Raw genomic sequence first — 21569 nt, forward strand, 5'->3', positions numbered from 1 at the left:
TTCCCTAGTAAGCTGTAATTAATGTCACTGTGGCAGCTCACTATTCTAATTGCTCTGTTGCCTCTGGCTGTTTGTGACGTAGCTGGATGCACTGGTCGTGCCAGCCGCACAGCCTCTTCGTTCTGAGTGAGAACTTGAGCCCGGACGAGGTGCAGCGACCGCTGTTGTTCTGTCGAGTTGTGACACCTGGCCGGTGGGTGGATGTGAAGCCCGTGGGCGGCCGGCGGTGTGTGCCAAACCGGACGACTAATGAGCGGGCAGCGAGAGCAGCGAAAGGTGTGGCGCGGTCGAAATTGCGTATAAAAGGAACCCACGCCGCTCCACTGGCAGTACTCGATCGCCAGACCGACACACACCAACACCGCTCCACCATGTACAAGCTCGTAAGTACCGCGCCACGAGATAGCTTAATCTGCGCTCCTTGCTTCACTGCAGTGTTCATTTCATAGGAGTTATCCACTAAATAACAGGTCCATATGATTAAGGTCGATAAGCAGCAGGATTTTGGAACGCATATTGTGTTCCGTAGAAATACTGGAAGACGCGAGGTAATACTGACCCTACGACTTATTTTAGAAGATAGATTAAGGAAAGGCGAAACCTGCGTTACTAGCATTTGTAGACTTGAAGAAAGCTTTTGACAATGTAGACTGGATACTCCCTTTCAAATTCTGAAAGTGGCAGGAGTAAATTACAGGGAGTGATAGGCTATTTACAATTTGTACAGAAACCAGATGGCAGTTATATGTCGAGGGGCATGAAAGGGAAGCAGTGGTTGGGAAGGGAGTGAGACAGGGTTGTAGCCTCTCCCCGATGTTATTCAATCTGTATATTGAGAAAGCAATAAAGGAAACAAGACACAAATTCGGAGTAGGTATTAAAATGCATGGAGAAGAAATAAAAACTTTGAGGTTCGCCGAACACATTGTAATTCTGTCAGAGACAGCAAAGGACTTGGAAGAGCAGTTGAACGGAATGGACAGTGTCTTGAAAGGAGGGTATAAGATGAACATCAACAAAAGCAAAACGAGGATAATGGAATGTAGTCGAATTAAGTCGGGTGATGCTGAGGGTATTAGATTAGGAAATGAGACGCTTAAAGTAGTAAAGGAGTTTTGCTATTTGGGGAGCAAAATAAGTGAAGATGGTCAAAGTAGAGAGGATATAGAATGTAGACTGGCAATGGCAAGGAAAGCCTTTCTAAAGACGAGAAATTTGTTAACATCGAGTATAGATTTAAGTGTCAGGACGTCGTTTCTGAAAGTATTTGTGTGAAGCTGCTGCTGCTGCTTAGTGTTTAACGTCCCGTCGACAACGAGGTCATTAGAGACGGAGCGCAAGCTCGGGTGAGGGAAAGATGGGGAAGGAAATCGGCCGTGCCCTTTCAAAGGAACCATCCCGGCATTTGCCTGAAGCGATTTAGGGAAATCACGGAAAACCTAAATCAGGATGGCCGGAGACGGGATTGAACCGTCGTCCTCCCGAATGCGAGTCCAGTGTGCTAACCACTGCGCCACCACGCTCGGTATTTGTGTGGAGTGTAGCCATGTATGGAAGTACAAAAAATAGTTTGGACAAGAAGAGAATAGAAGCTTTAGAAATGTGGTGCCACAGAAGAATGCTGAAGATTAGATGGGTAGATCGCGTAACTAATGAGGAGGTACTGAATAGAATTGGGGAGGAGTTTCTGGCACAACTTGACCAGAAGAAGGGATCGGTGGGTAGGACTTGTTCTGAGGCGTCAAGGGATCACCAATTTAGTTTTGAGGGCAGCGTGGAGGGTAAAAATCGTAGATGGAGGCCAAGAGATGAATACACTAAGCAGATTCAGAAAGATGTAGATTGCGGTAGGTACAGGGAGATGAAGAAGCTTGCACAGGATAGAGTAGTATGGAGAGCTGCATCAAATCAGTCTCAGGACTGAAGACCACAACAACAACAACATTGTGTTCTAACAGTATTAATTACTTCTAAAAGCACTGTCTAATGACACATACTCAACACGGGTTTAAGAAACATCGTTCTTGTGAAACACAACTAGCTCTTTATTCACACGAAGTGCTCATTGCTATCGACAAGGGATTTCAAATTGATTCCGTATTTCTAGATTTCCAAACCGTACCTCACAAGCGTTTTACAATCAGATTTCGTGCTGCTTATGACATATAGTCTCAGTTATGCGACTGTATTCGTAATTTCCTGTTAGAGATGTCACAGTTTATAGTAATTGACGAAAAGTTGTCGAATAAAATAGGAGTGATTTCTGGCGTTCCTCAAAGTAGAGTTATAGGTCCTCTGTAGTTTCTTATTTACAGAAACGATTTAGGAGACAATCTGAGCCGCCGTCTTAGGTTGTTTGCAAATGATGCTGTCGTTTATTGTCTAATAAAGTCATCAGAAGATAAAAAAATTTCATAACGCCTAAGATAAGATATGTGTATAGTGCGAAATTTGGCGGTTGATCCTTAACAGTGAAAAGTGTGAAGTCATCCAGGTGGGTGCTAAAAGAAATCCGTTAAACTCCGGGTACACTACAAATTAATCAAACCCAAAGGCCGTAAATTCAACTAAATTCCTAATAATTATAATTACGAAGATCTTATATTAGATAGAACACATTGAAAATGCTCTGGAGAAGGCGAACCAAAGACCGTTCTATTGGTAGAGCACTTAGAAGATGCAACAGATCTACTAAAGAGACTGTCCTTTTGAAGTACTGCTGAGCGGTATGGGGTCCTTACCATATAGGATTAACGGAGTACATGGGGAAAGTTCAAAGAAGGTCCGCCCGTTTTGTATCATCGACAAATAGGAGAGTGAATGACAGGGACTTGAACAGGATTTGGGGTGGACGTCACTAAAACAAAGGCGTTCCTCGTTGCGGCGTTATCTTCTCACGAAGTTTCAATCACTACCTTTCTCCTTCGAATTCGAAAATATTTTGTTGATGTAGACATACATAGAGAGAAACAGTCATCGAAGTAAAATAAGGAAAATCGGACTTCACACGGAAAGACATAGGTACTCGTTTCTCCCGCGCGCTGTTCGAGACTGGTATAACAGAACTACGATGAAGTTGGTTTGATGAACCCTCTGCCAGGCACTTAAGTGTGATTTGCACAGTAGTCATGTAGATGTAGATGTAGATGTAGATGTAGATTTTTTCTTGGAAGAATTTGCCGAGTTCTTGATTTCGTCGACGCGATAATTAACCATTTTTACACTGACCTACCAGTAACAGCCTAAGATTTAGGAGTCATCAGCCAAGTATTGGGTAGCTCTGGGAATTAAAATTAAATAACTTCATCCCACAATAAGTATTCGTTAACTAATACAGTGAGTAACCGCCTTAAGTTTTTGGAGATGAACGTTATCGCGTAGCTTACAATTAGCCAATTACATATGAATTAAAAGACAAAGGAATTACAGACGTTGGCTGCGAAGAGACATTGATTTAAATCAGTGAGCACAGTTGAAAACTTGTACCGGACAGGGAATCGAAACCAGTTCTCCTGCTGCTTACTTAAGCCACCAGCACACGATGGTCATCATACCTGTGCGGACTATCTTAACCCGCCTCCCTTCAGACCCGAATTGTCAACTTATCCACAAACTACTAAAGTAGTGTGCCTTCCCCATTACCCCCATTACACGCGTCATTTTGCCGATTCCCGTGCGAGTTCGAGCCTCGTGTGCATCCGCACTGAAGAGACCACTGGCCGTCCTCGCCTTGATTTTTTATATGTGTTCTTTCATCAAGGGAATCGCTGTACATCTGACAAATAATTCACGTTAAAATCTGACCAAGATACATGCTTACAATGGTAACCCTTACCGCACTTTCTGGCTTTTAACATACACAATACCTTAACTGTTATTCCGAGCTCAGAGGGGAAAACTTAAACATTCATGGTAGTGAACAAGTGTGTAATAGTCTTCACAACATAAGTAATACGAGTGGCATTATATAAGTTTCAAATCCCGAGACAGCTACAGATAACGTTATATTAACAACCAGGAAATTGTTACTCAAATAAATACTTAGAATAAATCCACATCTACGACAAAAAAATTTTAATGTTGCTATTTGATATTTTCGTATAGGGGACAGGCGATCTGTTATGACAAAATGTGTGGATAAAAATCCAACGTCAAGACCGCTGGCATTCCTTTATTGAGTGCTAGTTTCAGCTCACTGACGAGCCATCTTCAGATCAGTAAAAATTATTACCCACATTTGTGCGTGTCAGGCACCAAGCATTACACATCGACATAATCTGTTGAGCTGAATCTCCGTTGTTGTAATGGCGCGGAAAAATTTCAGTCTTACTTGGTACATGCACATATTTGTGACAAAATACGTTGTCAGACAGTTGCTGCTATTACTTTTAGAGATGGGTGAAGGTGTGTATGGGGAACTACAGCTAAACTATAGATGATTATATTCGTGTTTAATCCACAGTTTTAGGTGTTCCTATGTTGAATAGTGACTGCCCCAGAGACAATAAACACATATAATCCTGGAGGATGTATGTGGTGGTTGGAACGGGTGACACATAAATCATTAGAATGTTTGGAGTAATTTCGAGCAGACGTGATCGATATATGAATAATCTGGAAAAATGTACGGTGGAACGGCGACATCTCTAGCTCTTCAATTGATGAGGGTATGTGGACTGGAAAGAAGAAGGATGCAGGCACAGTATGTTGCCCTTCGAGAAATATCAGTCTTAGAACAGATATGGCTTACTATAGTCCGGGTGTAACACGCGAGTAGCACTAGTAGGAGTGGGGTTGATAAAGGAGTTTAGAAGTAAAAATGAATGAAAAGACAGTGTCGAACTCACAAACTTGGCTGATTAGGCCAACTATTGCGACTTTCCAAGCTTAGATGAATGTAGCGAATGAACCTTGGCAAGAGTATTCTAGAGGGAAGAAATTGTTCAAATGGCTCTAAGCACTATGGGACTTAACATCTGACGTCACCTGTCCCCTAGACTTAGAGCTACTTAAACCTAACTAACCTAAGAACTTCACACACACATCCATGCCCGAGGCAGGATTCGAACCTGCGGCCGCACCAGCCGCATGGTTCCAGAATGAAGCGCCTAGAACCGCTCGGCCACTGTGGCCGGCCGAGAGGAAAGTAATCGCCACTATTTGACGACAGAGTATTTTTCAGAATTTGGGAAAAGTGACAGCTCCAAACAGATTTGAAAATCGGAATCTCACTTGCCTGAGATATAGTCACCCACGAACACTGCAGTGGAATATTTTCTATTAGAAAACTCTTCGTTCATGTTGTTTTTATTTGCATCCATTCTTCCAGAATTGCCATTTCAATGTATTTTATCTTGTAGATAAGAATATATCAAACACATACTGAAACTTGGATGTTAGTATCGTTTTTATCCAAATGTGTTTATTTGTACAATACAGAAGATGAAATTAAATTATTTGTAGCATGTACGTTTAAATTTATACGAAAAACTCAGTTGCAAACGGCCAGTAGTCGCCATTCGCATATACAAGATATAGAAACAGATCTCTCACATCAGATAAAACTTCTGGGCTGAGAGCCTGTTGTCAATGTACGCTCTTTAATGACGTTTCATCCTGATATGTGAGAGACATCTTCAAAGATAATTTAACTGAAGTAAACACCATCCTTGAAAGCTTTCATCATATTACTAAATAGCTTTCTTGCCATATTTGCCCCCAGCTTCTCATTAATCATTGCCTAAATGTACGAGAGTATAGAGTGTAGACCTGAACTGTGTACGGTACGCCGGCCGGAGTGGACGAGCGGTTCTAGGCCATTCAGTCTGTAACCGTGTGACCGCTACGGTTGCAGGTTTGAATCCTGCCTTGGGCATGGATGTGTGTGATGTCCTTAGGTTAGTTAGGGTTAGGTAGTTCTAGGGGACTGATGACCTCAGCTGTTAAGTCCAATAGTGCTCAGAGCCATTTTTGTAAGAGTAGTGAGTGCCATGTCAGCTCCTACATTCACAGAACTGCCTCTCCTTGCAGCTGATCCTGTCCGCGTTGGTGGCCGCCGCTTCCGCCGGCTACCTGGGAGGCTACGCCGCCCCCGCCTACGCCGCCCCCGTCGCCGCCTACGCCGCCCCCGTCGCCGCCGTGGCGCACGCCCCCGTGGCTGTGGCCCACGCCGCCCCTGCTGTGGCCGTAGCGCACGCCCCAGTCGCCTCCTCCGTGGCCAACACGTACAGGATCTCGCAGACTGCCCGCCTCGCCTACGCAGCCCCTGCCGTGGCTCACGCCCCCGTGGCCTACGCCGCCCCCGCTGTAGCTCACGCTCCCGTCGCCTACGCCGCCCCCGCTGTGGCTCACGCCCCCGTCGCCTACGCCGCCCCCGCCTACGGCTACGCCCGCTACGCCGCCGCCGCCCCCGCTCTGGGCTACGGGTACGGAGCCTACGGCTATGCCGCCCCCGCTCTTGGCTACGGCCACGCTCTCGTCCATTAGGGCCACACCAACTACAGTGTACCCCATTTGTAACATAAAACCAAGTAAAAAATAAAAAACTTCATAATAATAATATACTGTAAAATCATTTCTTTTCACCTTCGTGACAGCCCATGAAACATCCCACATCTCTTGCAGCACTGGAAGAAATACTGTTTTGGGAAGCTGATACGACATTAAATAGATACTGCAATATGGTCGATCCACTATATCACATTTATTTTTAAGAACGTTGGCCATCTGAGTACTGGAGTGAATTATCAGTTACATTGCGCTAAACTACTTTACTATGATCTGAGCCAAAACATTTTATCGTGCTGGGATGATCATACAAAAAGTAGGGACGAAAATTACTCAGAAGTTAATACCGTGCACCGGAGCTGTACAGGAACCAAGACCCTTGTTTTCCTTAAGGAATACTTCTGCTTTTGAGCTATCGTGTCTAGTGACATGCATCACTGCTTCCCGTAACTGAACAGATCTGCTACCGCCAAGACTCCTACACAGCTAGTGTGTGTGTGTGTAAGAAGTTGAAATAGCATATGCCAGAAGTGGGAGACGCTTACTGTAACAAATAATGATTGAAACAGGCCATGAAACTTATTTGGAGAGCTCAAATGGCGTGAAGATTTCCCACACTAGGCAAGGCTCCAGTTTCACACGAAGTTTTAATTCATCAGGCTTATTGATACACATCACATTTCATCGAAGGATTCTAGGTGGGAATAATGACTTAAATTAAGCAGATTAAACTGATGGCAATGTGCTATAAGTAATATACCAAAATAGCTTCCAAGATAGTTACACTATACGTTGTACAAAAAGAGTAACGATCAGACTTAGTTTTCGTCCTGCAAAAGAGATACATTTGACATCAAATTAAAATTTACACTAAGGGCTTAGGGCTTAAATGTGTTCCGATTGGTTGACTGATTCCTACAAGACAATACGAGAAGCGATGTATGATCGTGGAACATGTGATGAACGTGTCACCAATCCCTCCAGCAGCAGGTGAATCCTGATGGTGTAGCTGCTTCTGTCTTCAAGCAGTTCCTCTTTTCGCTTCACGAGGTTGAATTTGAACCGTTCGAGACCTTTCTGCCCCAAATAAACCGATGAAGTAGGGGGAATCAAACCCAAGTCCTTTAGCACCAAAGGCCACTACGCTAACTATTCAGCTCCAGAAGTGGTCATGAAATTGTGTTTTTGTTGTAGAAATACGTACTACACGTCATTCACAACCTCGACAGGCGCATCGGTATCGTCCGACCGCCGTGTCATCCTCTGTCAAAGCCATCAGTGGATGAGGTATCGTTGGGCCCTGGGTCAGCACAATTTTTTCTCTACCTTTGTCAGTTTTAGTGACCCGGAACCGCTGCAGCTCGGTCAAGTAGCTCCTCAACTGGCATTATGATTCTGACAATATCCCACTCCAGTCCTCCGACAAGGAAAATTCCCATCGAACCTGGGTTCTTTGCATAACAGTCAGACGCAATGAACACTCTACTACGGAGGTGGATGTACACGTATAATCATTTTGTTTCATCGTAACACACTGCATAATAACGCTCCTCAAGTGTCATTTCGATGTCTCAAATAGATTGGTTTACGCTATCTTTTAAAACAATCGTGTTGCCTGCATTGAGTTTTAAATAGATAGATTTGGAATGCTGTGACATCATAAAATACCTCGTTTTGCACCATGTATCGTATACGTTAACTCATTCAAAGATATGCATCATTGTATTCTAATTGGGGCATGCGTCCCTTGTAAACATAAATAAAATCATCGAAGAAGTGCGCAAAATAGTGGTGATGCTTCAACGATTTGAGGTGTGTGATACAGCTGGCGTCATAGCCATGTAACCAGGGAGGAGGAGAAATTATGATAAAGCATTGTACGAGATGGGGTCTGCACTTGTAGAACGCCAAGAGGAAACGTGAAAATGAATTATTCAGCGACCCAAATGATTTTATGCATTGGTTTCTTAGGATAGGTGATACTTAGGTCCACTACTTTACGCCACAAGCGAAACAACAGCTAAAGCAGTGTGAGGCAGCTGGCGGCCAAGCACCATACAAGGTGAAGTCAATTTCATATGGTACAGTTTCCCGATCTCAGGTATCCAATTTTCTCGAACTTTTGATTCAAAGTGTTTGCACTCAGACGGTTCATCCCGTACACGCCAACGCCATCTTTCCATGGCAGCATAACGTGTGATTGATCTGGAAAGGCCACCTGTCGCCTCTCAGTGGACGACGTGTTGCGGTATTGGTGTGCAAGTTCCATCCTTCATCGCTTATGCAACAGCAGTCATCTTGTGTGCATGATCCAGGCGCCTTCTGCAGAGCCCCATATGCAGCAACGTTCGCTCATCTGGGCGGTCAGTTGATCAACAGTTGCACATCTGTCCGTCTGTACACATTTCCACAGCACTCGTTCAAGCCTGTCATTAATGGTCCATGGCTGGCCTCACAGCCGGTTTTGGATAGCACCATTTTGCCATACATGGTATACTTTAGCCATGGTAGCACATGAAGAGTTTCCAAACTTAGCTGTTTCGGAAATGCTTCCATCCTTAGCCCAAAAGCCAATGATCATGCCCGTTTGGACGTTTCTCCATTAAGACGACTGCGCTGCTTTCCATATCACCCCCCCTCCCCACAGCATGCTTTATACATGTTCCACTGCCAGTGCTGCCACCTGCAATCTGTGAGTGTTGTAATGGTACTTGAATTACGTAACCGTTACGGCACCTCACCTCAACCTCTCGATACCAGCAATATTCTCCTGTGTTTATGTAAGGTAGTTAACATATTTCTGAGACAACATTCAGATTTGATTTCGTTAATGTAGAGGTACTTTGATACATCGATATGTTTATATCGCAATGATATTATTTTTATGTGAAGTCTTTCTTTTGCCACTATGATCTTTGACGTACTTGTAACTCTGATTTTTGGTCGTGTAAGCGGTTATGAGAGAGTCAAGTCTTGGTCGTCATGTTGAAAAAGACTCAAATTGTAGTCAGTTTATAAAATGTGAACTTTAACAGCGAGGAAGATATTTTCAAGTATGTTTTATATGGTGAAGTTATGTTTTGTGAGTTACGTGATATTGCAACAAAAGTAATAAAAAAAGAAGTGTAACTTGAATTCGGAGTGCTGATTACCTTTTTACATCACAATTGTGCTAACTTGCAAAAGTTTAATCTTCAAGAATGGTTTATGAAACACATCTATAAAAGTTTTGAATATCGCAGAATAACACCTAGGCCTCTCTGCATCCGAGCTTGCAATCATCACCACCTAGATTTTCGACGATTGAGCCAGCGGGACTCATCAGCAGAAGCAGCATTTTCCTGAAGATGGAGACCAGTTGGTTAAGCCGAAATATCGAGTCAAGTTGATTTTAGGATCCGGCAGCAAACCCGAAGAGACTTTCAAGACTATTATTCCTGGAAAGCCTACGTAATCACAACAAGATCGAGCCATGACTTCACAACGAGAACAGCGTGGGAAACACGAAATGATAAGTGCCCAGTTTATTCATTACTTCATGAAATGACCTTATTAACTGTGCTCTAATGACACCTGCCACATAATATAACTTTGTTGTTACCCGAAAATGCAATATTTAGCAGCGTGAGCAACGCTACAAATCATAATTAATTTTTGACCTTTGTTGTGGTGTGATTGTTAGAGTGTCTATCGGACGTTGACGTCAAACATAGGTGGTGGTCACATTAATGTGAGTTGATTGTGTAGATCACTCTGTCTGGGATGCAAAAACCTGGAAAAATATATTTATTTGGGAGCTTCTTGAGTTTGCCTTCTTCAGTTTCTTTTTTCGTTCTTCATTGTCTGAAGCTCAGTGCCTGGACACGTTTCCTAAAGCAGTAAGACGCAATTCACAAAACAGAGGAAAAAATCAATTTTGAAAATCAGAACTTTCCGAATGCCATTAGGTACAAAACTTCGTAATTTATTAACACATTCGTCGGTAGCCGATCAGGCTGCCTATGGCAACGTTGGTGTATGGACCGGCCGCGTTTCGTTACTGTCTGAGGTCTACAACGCTCTCGCGAGTACTTAACGGAAGGAGTTATATATAATATATCTTAACTTCACGTTCGACTGTAACTTCAGGTAACAGATTTATTTCGATACTGAATTGGCTCAAGAAATAGGAGACTAGCACTTTTCAAAACGTACTAGACATTCATTTTCGTTTGTGAACTGTGTGCTGAACAATACTAAACTCGGTGAACAAGTAGTTGATTCTAGTGTGTAGAGGGGGGGAGGACGATGAAATTTAAACAAAGCGATGGGAACATAAGTGAAACTACCATGGCCCATGTAGGACTTCGTATTCGTAGAGTCAGAATTTTGGAACTTACGTTTGAAATAACCCGTGAATCAATAAACACAATAAGTTTCCCATACGGCAAACTGATAAACAGGTTTGGTCGCCGGTCTCAAAGCAGACTTGCAGAAGCATATAACCTATCATCTGTAAGTATATGTGGTTACCGTGTGATGGTCAACCACGAATCTGCGTAATACCGGTCCAACTGGGCACGGCTGTACACAGTGCCTTCAGCACCGAAATCTGGCCGGCCGAAGTGGCCGAGCCAAGTGGCCGGTTCCAGGCGCTACGGTCGGAGGTTCGAATCCTGCCTCGGGCATGGATGTGTGTGATGTCCTTAGGTTAAATAGGTTTAAGTAGTTCTAAGTTCTAGGGGACTGATGACCTCAGATGTTAAATCCCATAGTGCTGAGAGCCATTTGAACCATTTTTTTACCGAAACCTGAAGCTGAGTGATGTATAGATTAATCAGATCTCCTACTCAGGAAAGATAAAGGATCCGGAAACAATCCGATCGGGCAAACGCCTGCTATCGAAAATATGAAAACGTGTGCACCAAATGCACTTACGAGTGAAAAGGAAGAAGTTAGTTCCCGAATTACGCAAAGATCGAAAGCAAAGGAATCACGCATGTCTTATAGAGAGTGGGTAGACGAAATGGAAGATACCGACGAGGACAGAGAACTGATGGATATCGCTGAACACTAGAAGAGGCATTACTTATCCAACCTATTACTATGATGAGGAGGGACAACAACAGTTTACTTGAACAGAAAACAAGAAGAAGAGCACGAAACCGTCTCTAAAATAACGAATATTAACACCACCAAGAGGAACAGGAGATAAATTCGCAAAAAGTGTATAGAACTACGGAAGTAAACTAATCACCAGTAAAGTATGTTCAGCACTAAAGTTAAATAAACTGCAATTTTTTTTTTTTTTTTTTTTTTGAGCCCGCAGAAGTTGATATACCCTCGCTGCAGAAAATATCAATTATCCAAATAGAAAAAGGGGCTACAGTGCCATAATTAATCTGGGAAAAGGTTGAACATGGGAACTGTCACCCTCGCAAGAGAAGGAGTATCACTGAAAATAATAGAACATCTCCTAGAGAGTAGAGGCAGTGTCGGTATTTCCAGCAATCCCAGACTCATCAGCATCTGGAAAATTTGGAAATTTGTGGTAAGATCTTATAGGACCAAACTGCTGAGGTCGTCGGTCCCTAAGCTTACACACTACTTAATCTAACTTAAGCTAACTTACGCTAAGGACAAGACACACCCATGCCCGAGGGAGGACTCGAACTTCCGTCGGGGGGAGCCGCGCGAACCGTGACAACGCGCCATAGACCACACGGTTACCCCGCGCGGCTCATCAGTATCTGTGCACCAGCTAGTAATAATGATAAACACAATAGAGCAGTATTTTTTAAATATGAAACAGGTCCTCTTTTCAGAAAACAGGAAATTTTGATTCTCGGAAGAAGTTTTAATTTCGTACTCAGTTCTAAGGACCAAGCACCTAACTTTAACAAATGCGAAGAAGAAGAGCGCCTAGTCCGAAGACTACGGCTAACAAAAGCATGAGGACAAGCTTCACACATTTCATCAGTTACTGTCATCCAACTGGAGAGAATCTACATCTTCGAGAAATTATAAAACGGAGTTTTATAACCATAATTGCAGTCCGCCACCTTTTCTATTCAAGTTGCATTCATAATTACAATAAACATGGAGAAACGAGAAACTTACGGAGCAAAAATGCTGTGGAAACTAAAAGTCATACACTGACAAGATGCAGAAAGCTACGAAGTTTTTCAAAAGGTTTATACCGAAGGTGGAAACAAATTCCCGGCATGATATTCAGCAACATAATGGTGATTAAAATACGTCCAACCAAAGATAAGAAAAATGCTTATCTTGTGGTCAAGACAAAAAAGTTTCAAGCCAAGAAAGACAGGTACAATGACACTTTTGGATACGATGCAAACCATCCTTTTTTAATAACAACACAAAACAAGAAGTTTATCGACCTGATCAAAGACGAGACGAATTGTTCGCAGATTAAGGAGTTTGTGGGGTTCCAACCTTAAATGCCTTAGGGATGTACGCAGATCAGACGAACAAGTAATACAAAACGATTTGAAAATACCAGCTAACGTGGAATCTACCTGGTATTTCGTAGTGTCTCATTTGATGGAAAAATAACTAACTATTCAAAATTAGCCGATTCACCAATGTGTTGAACAGGTAATTCAACCGATACTGAAGATACAAAATTTCATTCAAAAATGTTCAAGGAATATGGAACTGCGTCAAACAAAATAAGTCCCCTGCATCAGTAGAACATCCCCAAACACCATAAACCCGGGAATTTCCAAATTCTTGACGAAATATCATTCCTAGACGCGAAAAGCAATGCAACTAACGGGATTAAAGGACACACAACATGTTTTATTATGAAAGATGGAAACAAAATCAAATAAGATTTTTGGATATGTTTCACCACACGACATCATATGTTGGTTAGGAGCAGAAAGTACAAATACAAGTGCACAAATTTTCTAAAAATAACAATGAGGTAAAAATTTCAAAAGAAAAAACTACTCTGCCGAAGTACATAAGTTAGACCACAAAGACGCAGTTGCTGTAGAACAGTTATTTCTTTTTTATTTTAATATTTTAATTATCTGCATGTTCTCCCTTTCTAAGTAGAGCAGGTATTTGACTCATTCGTCATGAAACCAATTTCTCTTTATCTTGCTTTTAAACTGTTGCAAGTGGAATCTCTTGCTCTAATGAAAGAGAACATTATCATTTATTTTCTATGAAAAAAAAATTCCTTTCTTTTTATAATGAAACTATCAATCTCAAAAGAAGAAGGATTTCACTTCAAATCAGGATATATGACTTTTAAACAGTAACACGAAGTGGTTTTTCATTTGGTTTTAATAAAGTTTAAAAAATATGAACATTAAAACGTCCTATAACAGAAAACAGTAACAAGTTCGCCGGTGAAGGCATAATTGGCGACGAGAATCCGATAGGGGTGATACGGAAGCCCTGAAAAAAGTTGTGAGCATCATAGAAGTCGAAGACGCTGGTTCGGATCTCACTATTAGTAACATTTTTGCTTTACTTTAATTCCATATTTACAAACAATCAAAAACGTTAAGTAGCAAATATCGTGTCATAATTTTTCGTAAACACTAGAATTCCAGTACATTAAAATTAAATGTAAAACTGCGAAACGTCATATAAAAAATTAATTCATTCTTTATTTATAGGGTCTGAGCAGTATTATTGACGTTCGTAAGTTTTCCATTCAAGAACAACGGATTTCAGATGTTTGTAAAAATATTTATTTACTTTCGTGTGGCCAGTAACAGAACCTATGTGCTATTATTATTAGGCACGATTGGATCCAGTGAATGACGCCAAGTTATTACTTTTCGTTCTACATTTCTCTCTCCATGAAGATGATCTGGAAACATGAAAATCGGATGGGGCCAAGTCGGGACTGTATGGAGGATGAACGATGACGGTGAAACCCTGACGTCGGATTGTTGCAGATTGTCACAGTCCTCGTGTGTTGTCTTGCGTTTTCACGCTGAACGAGATGGTGCTCCAAGTGAGGATATTTTCTGCGATTGGAGACTTGATTACAGCACGCTGTTTCTCACACACCGACGTAACTGCGTTACACACCGCCATGTTACTCTCTATAGTTCGGAGTCCTTTGTCGGCTGACGGTTGCAACTTGCGTCAGCGAAGCGACAAAGTCGACCAAGCAATATGGATGACATGTAATACCTCAACTGACACTGAGGACAGAATTTAAAAAATCAAAGGCACTAGTTTTCAGCATGTCAACATATGAGCCTGTTCTTGGACACAGGGCACGATTTTGAGTTGTTCTGTGTAATTGTATATGTGAGTATGACTTCTTGTGGAGATCTGTAGATATGGCCGCAAGAGTTCAAACTTCTTTTTCTGACGTCTGCAGCGAGATTCCACAGCATTTCGGTTCTTTCTCGGGATTGTAATCCCAATCCAAATTCTGTTCATTTAGGACCTAGTAGAATTTTGCGTTCTCCTTTTAGGATATGTTATTTTTATCAATGTTATATATGAAAATTTTTAGTAAAATATTGATTCAATATTTGTTAATCATTGGTTTCATTTATTAATGCATATGGAATTTCATCAAAGGCCATTGCTATTAGTGAGACTCAAGACAGCAGTTGTGCAATTACCACACTTTTGCGTTAGTGACACTTCATTAACATATCACTTTATTTACAAGATAGTTTCCATGCAACCGTTTCAGTTCTGTATAAAAATATATTATCAGTACAATGAAAAATATACTAATTCAAATGTAATAAACCAAAGAGAAGCACATTCCAAACCATATTCCTGTCTTCTGAGTACTTACGTATAAAACATTTTTTTCTCTTATAAATTCATCACCGTTCTCGTGTTTTTAGCTGAAGATTCAGAACATCTGTTCTAAGGTAATGTGAGTATAGCCACTAAGTCAGACACGTACTCACAGATGATATGTACCGAAGACAACGCAAATAAAGTTACTGAGTGCACATTGCTGATTATCGATTAGTAGTGGTAGCTTGCGGGCTTTCAAATAATAAAATTAAATGATATGGTGAGGTGATGGTGGCACTCAACTAAGTACCCTCCGACTCAGAGCTGCTTTCATTGTCTGGGGGCTGGTATACGTAGTTGCCGCATTACAAGCTCAAATGGTTCAAATGGCTCTGAGCACTATGGGACTGAACATCTGAGGTCATCAGTCCCCTGGACATGCAACTACTTAAACCTAAGGAAACCACACACATCTATGCTTGGGGCAGAATTCGAACCTGCGACTGTATCCGCAGCACGGTTGCGGGCTGAAGCGCCTAGAACCGCTCGGTCACAGCGGCCGGCTCATTACAAGCCAAAAATACTGCTGAGTCTACTGTATACAATATGTATAGAGTACGCGAAGGAACTTGCCCCCCTTCTTGCAACGGTGTACCGTAGGTCTCTAGAAGAGCGTAGCGTTCCAAAGGATTGGAAAAGGGCACAGGTCATCCCCGTTTTCAAGAAGGGACGTCGAACAGATGTGCAGAACTATAGACCTATATCTCTGACATCGATCAGTTGTAGAATTTTGGAACAGGTATTATGTTCGAGTATAATGACTTTTCTGGAGCCTAGAAACTACTCTGTAGGAATCAGCATGGGTTTCGAAAAAGACGGTCTTGTGGAACCCAGCTCGCGCTATTCGTCCACGAGACTCAGAGGGCTATAGACACGGCTTCACAGGTAGATGCCGTGTATCTTGACTTCCGCAAGGCGTTTGATACAGTTCCCCACAGTCGTTTAATGAACAAAGTAAGAGCAATTGTGTGATTGGATTGAAGGGTCCCTAGATAACAGAACGCAGCATGTCATTCTCAATGGAGAGAAGTCTTCCGAAGTAAGAGTGATTTCAGGTGTTCCGCAGGGGAGTGCCGTAGGACCGTTGCTATTAACAATATACATAAATGACCTTGTGGATAACATCGAAAGTTCACTCAGGCTTTTTGCGGATGATGCTGTGGTATATCGAGAGGTTGTGAGATTGGAAAATTGTACCGAAATGCAGGAGGATCTGCAGCGAATTGGCGCATGGTGCAGGGAATGGCAATTGAATCTCAATGTAGACAAGTGTAATGTTCTGCGAATACATAGAAAGATAGATCACTTATCATTCAGTTACAATATAGCAGATCAGCAACTGAAAGCAGTTAATTCCATAAATTATCTGGGAGTACGCATTAGGATTGATTTAAAATGGAATGATCATATAAAGTTGATCGTCGGTAAAGCAGATGCCAGACTGAGATTCATTGGAAGAATCCTAAGGAAATGCAATCCGAAAACAAAGGAAGTAGGTTACAGTACGCTTGTTCGCCCACTGCTTGAATACTGCTCAGCAGTGTGGGATCCGTACCAGATAGGGTTGATAAAAGAGATAGAGAAGATCCAACGGAGAGCAGCACGCTTCGTTACAGGATAATTTAGTAATCGCGAAAGCGTTACGGAGATGATAGACAAACTCCAGTGGAAGATTCTGCAGGAGAGACGCTCAGTAGCTCGGTACTGGCTTTTGTTGAAGTTTCGAGAACATAGCTTCCCCGAAGAGTCAAGTAGTATATTGCTCCCTCCTACGTATATCTCGCGAAGAGACCATGAGGATAAAATCAGAGAGATTAGAGCCCACACAGAAGCATACCGACAATCCTTTCCACGAACAATACATGACTGGAATAGAGGGGAGAGCCGATAGAGGTACTCAAGGTACCCTTCGTCACACACCGTCAGGTGGCTTGCGGAGTATGGATGTAGATGTAGAATAGACACATGAATGGAATGGTCGAAGGTTCCTGTCACTCGGCACTTGCGAATGTAACTAGAAAGTTATAAATGAAAGATTGCAATTAAATAAAATCCGCAGGTACTATTTTAATGACTTTAAATGATGAGTGCAATAGTAGAAGTACTTTTCAGAATGTGGTATATTTCTGAAAAACACTTATTGGTGTCGATGGTCAGGCAATTAAATAAAATATAAGTTGAATAACAGGGAAACAGTAGATTGCTAGTGCACGTAATTAGTTATGAACGACAACATAGCTCGCAAGATATTCACTTCTAAACACATACTACGTCTTCACTGTAGAAACCTCGGAAATCTCTTAAGTTGACAAGTCGGCACTCCGAAGTATTTCTAGCTCTCGCAACCACGTGCAAACCACTCCACACTCTCTAAGTCTCTCTTCCGCGACTGAGCGTCCGTCACACCGTAATGTCCAGCACTCTCCCTGTGTCCTTTGCGACCCCACCATCGCACCACACCGACCAGAACTGCCTCGAACTCCTCTCCCGCTTCCATCCAGTCTCCCTATTCATGAGCGCTGTGATGGGCTAGAGCGCTCGCGCCATGTCTTCAAGCCAATGCACCCACACAAACATAATGAAACACATTCGACATACTGGATTTACATTTAAGTAACTTGCAATTAAATAACTATTCCTACTGCTGGACCATAAACACGCTCTAACACACATTATTATATACATAAACAAATTAAATGAACATATATCAAAGGTAGGCCAGTAGCCTAATGTCTCTGTGCTTTCTAAAACACAGTAAATATTTAAGCAGTTTCTTCATGAATAGTTTATATCGAATGTATAGAAAGACATAGATGAATAAATCTATTTATAAGCATGCTGCTACTGTTTTCTCGTGTAACTGTGGAGTACTTATGGCCTGACACGATCGATAGTAATCAGCCACTTTGACCTCCAAAAACTCATGTACTATTTGTAGTGAGAGGAGGCCGAAATGCACGCGTTTAATTACACGCTGACTGGCGTGAGGTCTGGAACAGGACAATATCTTGAGAATTGCAAATAAAGTAAGTAGTTGATATAATACTTAACTTTAATCCACAATTGTAGAACATCGCTCTTGATGATACATGCTTCACATAATAAATATCAATTGAATACGACGCCTTGCTAGGTCGTAGCAAATGACGTAGCTGAAGGCTATGCTAACTATCGTCTCGGCAAATGAGAGCGTATCGGCCAGTGTAACTTCGCTAGCAAAGTCGGCTGTACAACTGGGACGAGTGCTAGTACGTCTCTCTAGACCTGCCGTGTGGTGGCGCTCGGTCTGCTATCACTGACAGTGGCGACACGCGGGTCCGACGTATACTAATGGACCGCGGCCGATTTAAAGGCTACCACCTAGCAAGTGTGGTGTCTGGCGGTGACACCACACTATTCAAGTTACATTTCTGTAATTTATACCAATTTAGGTTTACACTAATAGCTTTTTAAAGACATGTCAATCGACAATATCTGATGAACCATTTAGATCTTGGAAATTCGTTGCTGGGTGTTACTTGCATAATTTATCGTCAGATACTAAACTTTAAACTAATGAAGGTATTGAAAATCTGATTACACCATCAGAATCGTCGTGCAAGTAATGGTAATATACGAGTTTCTTTTTGAGGTATCATGATTCCTCTGGCTACTATTAATTTCTAAACGAACTGCGAAACTGGTTGCCAGTAAGGTTTCACAAAGTCCGCCATGTTTAGCACTCCCAGCATGTCTCCTTCACCGACACAGCGTCACCATCGAATTCTTCGCCACACGCTCACTGGATCCTGGCTAACGCTCAGCACCACGTGTTTGCTGCTGGGCCCCGGATTGCCAAGCGGCCTGTGGGGCCACACCAACTCCGAACTTAGAATATTTCCAGGGCGCCGCAACTCGCCCATTACCTCACAAGATACACATCATTGACGAACTTCAGTTGCATTAAAGTTGACCCTATTCCTAGATTATGAATAAATATTAACACATTACCAATTTTTCTACTGTTTTCTGACTGGTATATTCTTTGCAGAATTCAACTTCGACACCGAGCAAGGCGGCGCTGTGGTTACCACACTGGGCTCACATTTGGGAGGACGACGGTTCAAACCCACGTCCGGCCATCTTGATTTAGGTTTTCCTTGGGTTCCCTAAATCGCTCCAGGCAAATGCCAAGGTGGTACCTTTGAAAGGTCACGACCGACTTACTTCCACACCCTTCACTAACTGTGTTGGACCGATGATCTCACTGTTTGGTCACCTTCACCAAATCACAAAACCAACAAACCAATCCGCTTTGACATTAACTTTGGAATTCTTGGAGGAGTCTAAACCTACATTTGTAGAAATAAATTTTATCTGATGCCACAATTTCCTGTCCTTTCTCCTTAGAAATGCACCTGTTCCTGTATAATATTCCATATAGTGTTGTAACCACTGCATGTAACCCGATGTCTTACAGTGCACACTAATCAACATTTGTGCCTTATGTTGCCATCGCATAATCCTATGGCATGCACACAATTATTTCTTGGTATAATATCACTGACCATCCTGTACCTGATAGACCTTATTTCCGTTGATGAAACTTTTGTCTTAATATTTTTCCATTTATTCTTCCAGTTTTTGTTTGTTTGTTGTCTTCATTCTGTTCTTCATTTAATTCATTTCGTATGTCTGAAGGATATGTGTCTTGGTCATATTTTTCTTTTTTTGTGTTCTTCTGGATGTACTTTATTTTGACAAAATAATTTCTGACTTGTTATAACTTAAAATTTGATGCCGCAACGTTTATAGAACGATCTAAACTTTAAGAACTGGTAATTCTGAATGATAAGGTGGTAATACGAGTTCTGCCACCACATTTCTGGAAAGTTTTCCAAGACCTGTTCATGAGTAAGACCACACCTTTCCCTTCAGTGTCCATGAGACCTAAGCCACCTTCAAGGCCCTGCAAGATCTTTTGTACCTGTGGATACCTTAAATGTGTGTCCCAATAACATCAGTTAGCAAAAACCTTTTGTAACATTGTTGAAAATCCCCGAAGGTATAGGGAGACACCAGCCGAAATGCCGTGCCTTCGACAGCATAAAACAATTGATCAGCCGTGCCTTTTATATTCTATTCAGGTCTCAGTTCCTTTTTCTTTTTCAATCTCTCCAATTTGCTGGAACCCTTTTGAGAGGGAATTTACAAAGTGTTACCACTGATTTCTGGAGATATGTTGTGTTAGCCTATTCTGATGTCGTGTTTTGAAAAAGAAATGAACTTATTGTTTTGTTCGCTTCAGCATCCGTATCAGTACAATAACGTTGGAGTCTGTTCTTTAATCTTAGAACGTAGTCATCATTCCTAATGATAACTCCGCAGTTGACCGAATACACATTCGACACCCTTTTCGCAGACATCATCTTAATCCTCGCCAGTGTACTACTGAGATTCTTAATCAGTGGTGTAATTGCTATAACATATGGTAACTATGAAACCTTGCGAGGTACCCCTTAGAAATTCGATATTCTTCAGACCCCATTTTTCAGAATTTTTTGAAAAATTAACGATGAATAACCGTGTATAATGCCTTTACAAAATCGATTATCATCAAGGACCCTACAATCATCGTCAGCGATGAAATTATCACCACATCTATGTATTCGTTGGTAGTTTTGGTAATACTGCGTCCAGGTGGAGACACTTTTGTCACTTCCTATCACGCTCTGCATTATCATGATCATGAAATTTTTATAGCTCTACGTTCCAGAAACATGCGGGTTTCATTTTGTTCCTGACATTTAGTTTGTAAAGTTCAAGGCCCGAGTATGTTTTTTTTATAAATTTTCTTTATGGAGCATCTTACTCCAAAATGGTCCGAAAAAAAAGGATGCAATGTTTTCTAGGGCAGATGTACCTTTTGATAGGCTTTGTGGCATGTAACTTCTGTCTATTCTACTGGCTGTGATATTTGAAATAAATGTAAACTTCGTAGTTATTGGGTATATTTCTCATCATTCATCTCTCGAAAGTAAGTATAGGAGGAAAAATCTGATAGCTCTACTCACAACATCTCTTGCCGACTATATCCATATATACCACTGAAGGTCCCTGCAAAATTATGTCATTGCACGACACACGATTTTGTACATGCGAGTTCCATTCTTTAAAGAAAGGGGCTTCGGGGTTTACCAGTATAGTTATATACGATCACTTGGACATGATCTTGTCGCCGCGAGCAGACAGTTACAGTAGCAGAAAAGGTTACATGTGGGCCGGCCGAA

At 41.8% G+C, this 21569-nt stretch overlaps 1 protein-coding gene across 1 annotated transcript; it reads left to right on the forward strand.

Annotated features, from left to right (window-relative positions):
• Nucleotides 1-351: 351 nt before the first annotated feature.
• Nucleotides 352-6521, forward strand: LOC124802400 (cuticle protein 12.5-like). The gene is made up of 2 exons (XM_047263151.1): nt 352-383; nt 6031-6521. The coding sequence occupies exons 1-2, from the start codon at nt 372-374 to the stop codon at nt 6484-6486; spliced, it is 468 nt and encodes a 155-aa protein (XP_047119107.1). The 5' UTR covers nt 352-371; the 3' UTR covers nt 6487-6521.
• The last annotated feature ends 15048 nt before the right edge of the window (nt 6522-21569 follow it).

The sequence above is a fragment of the Schistocerca piceifrons genome, chromosome 6 (assembly GCF_021461385.2).
Source record: "Schistocerca piceifrons isolate TAMUIC-IGC-003096 chromosome 6, iqSchPice1.1, whole genome shotgun sequence".
NCBI lineage: Eukaryota > Metazoa > Arthropoda > Insecta > Orthoptera > Acrididae > Schistocerca > Schistocerca piceifrons.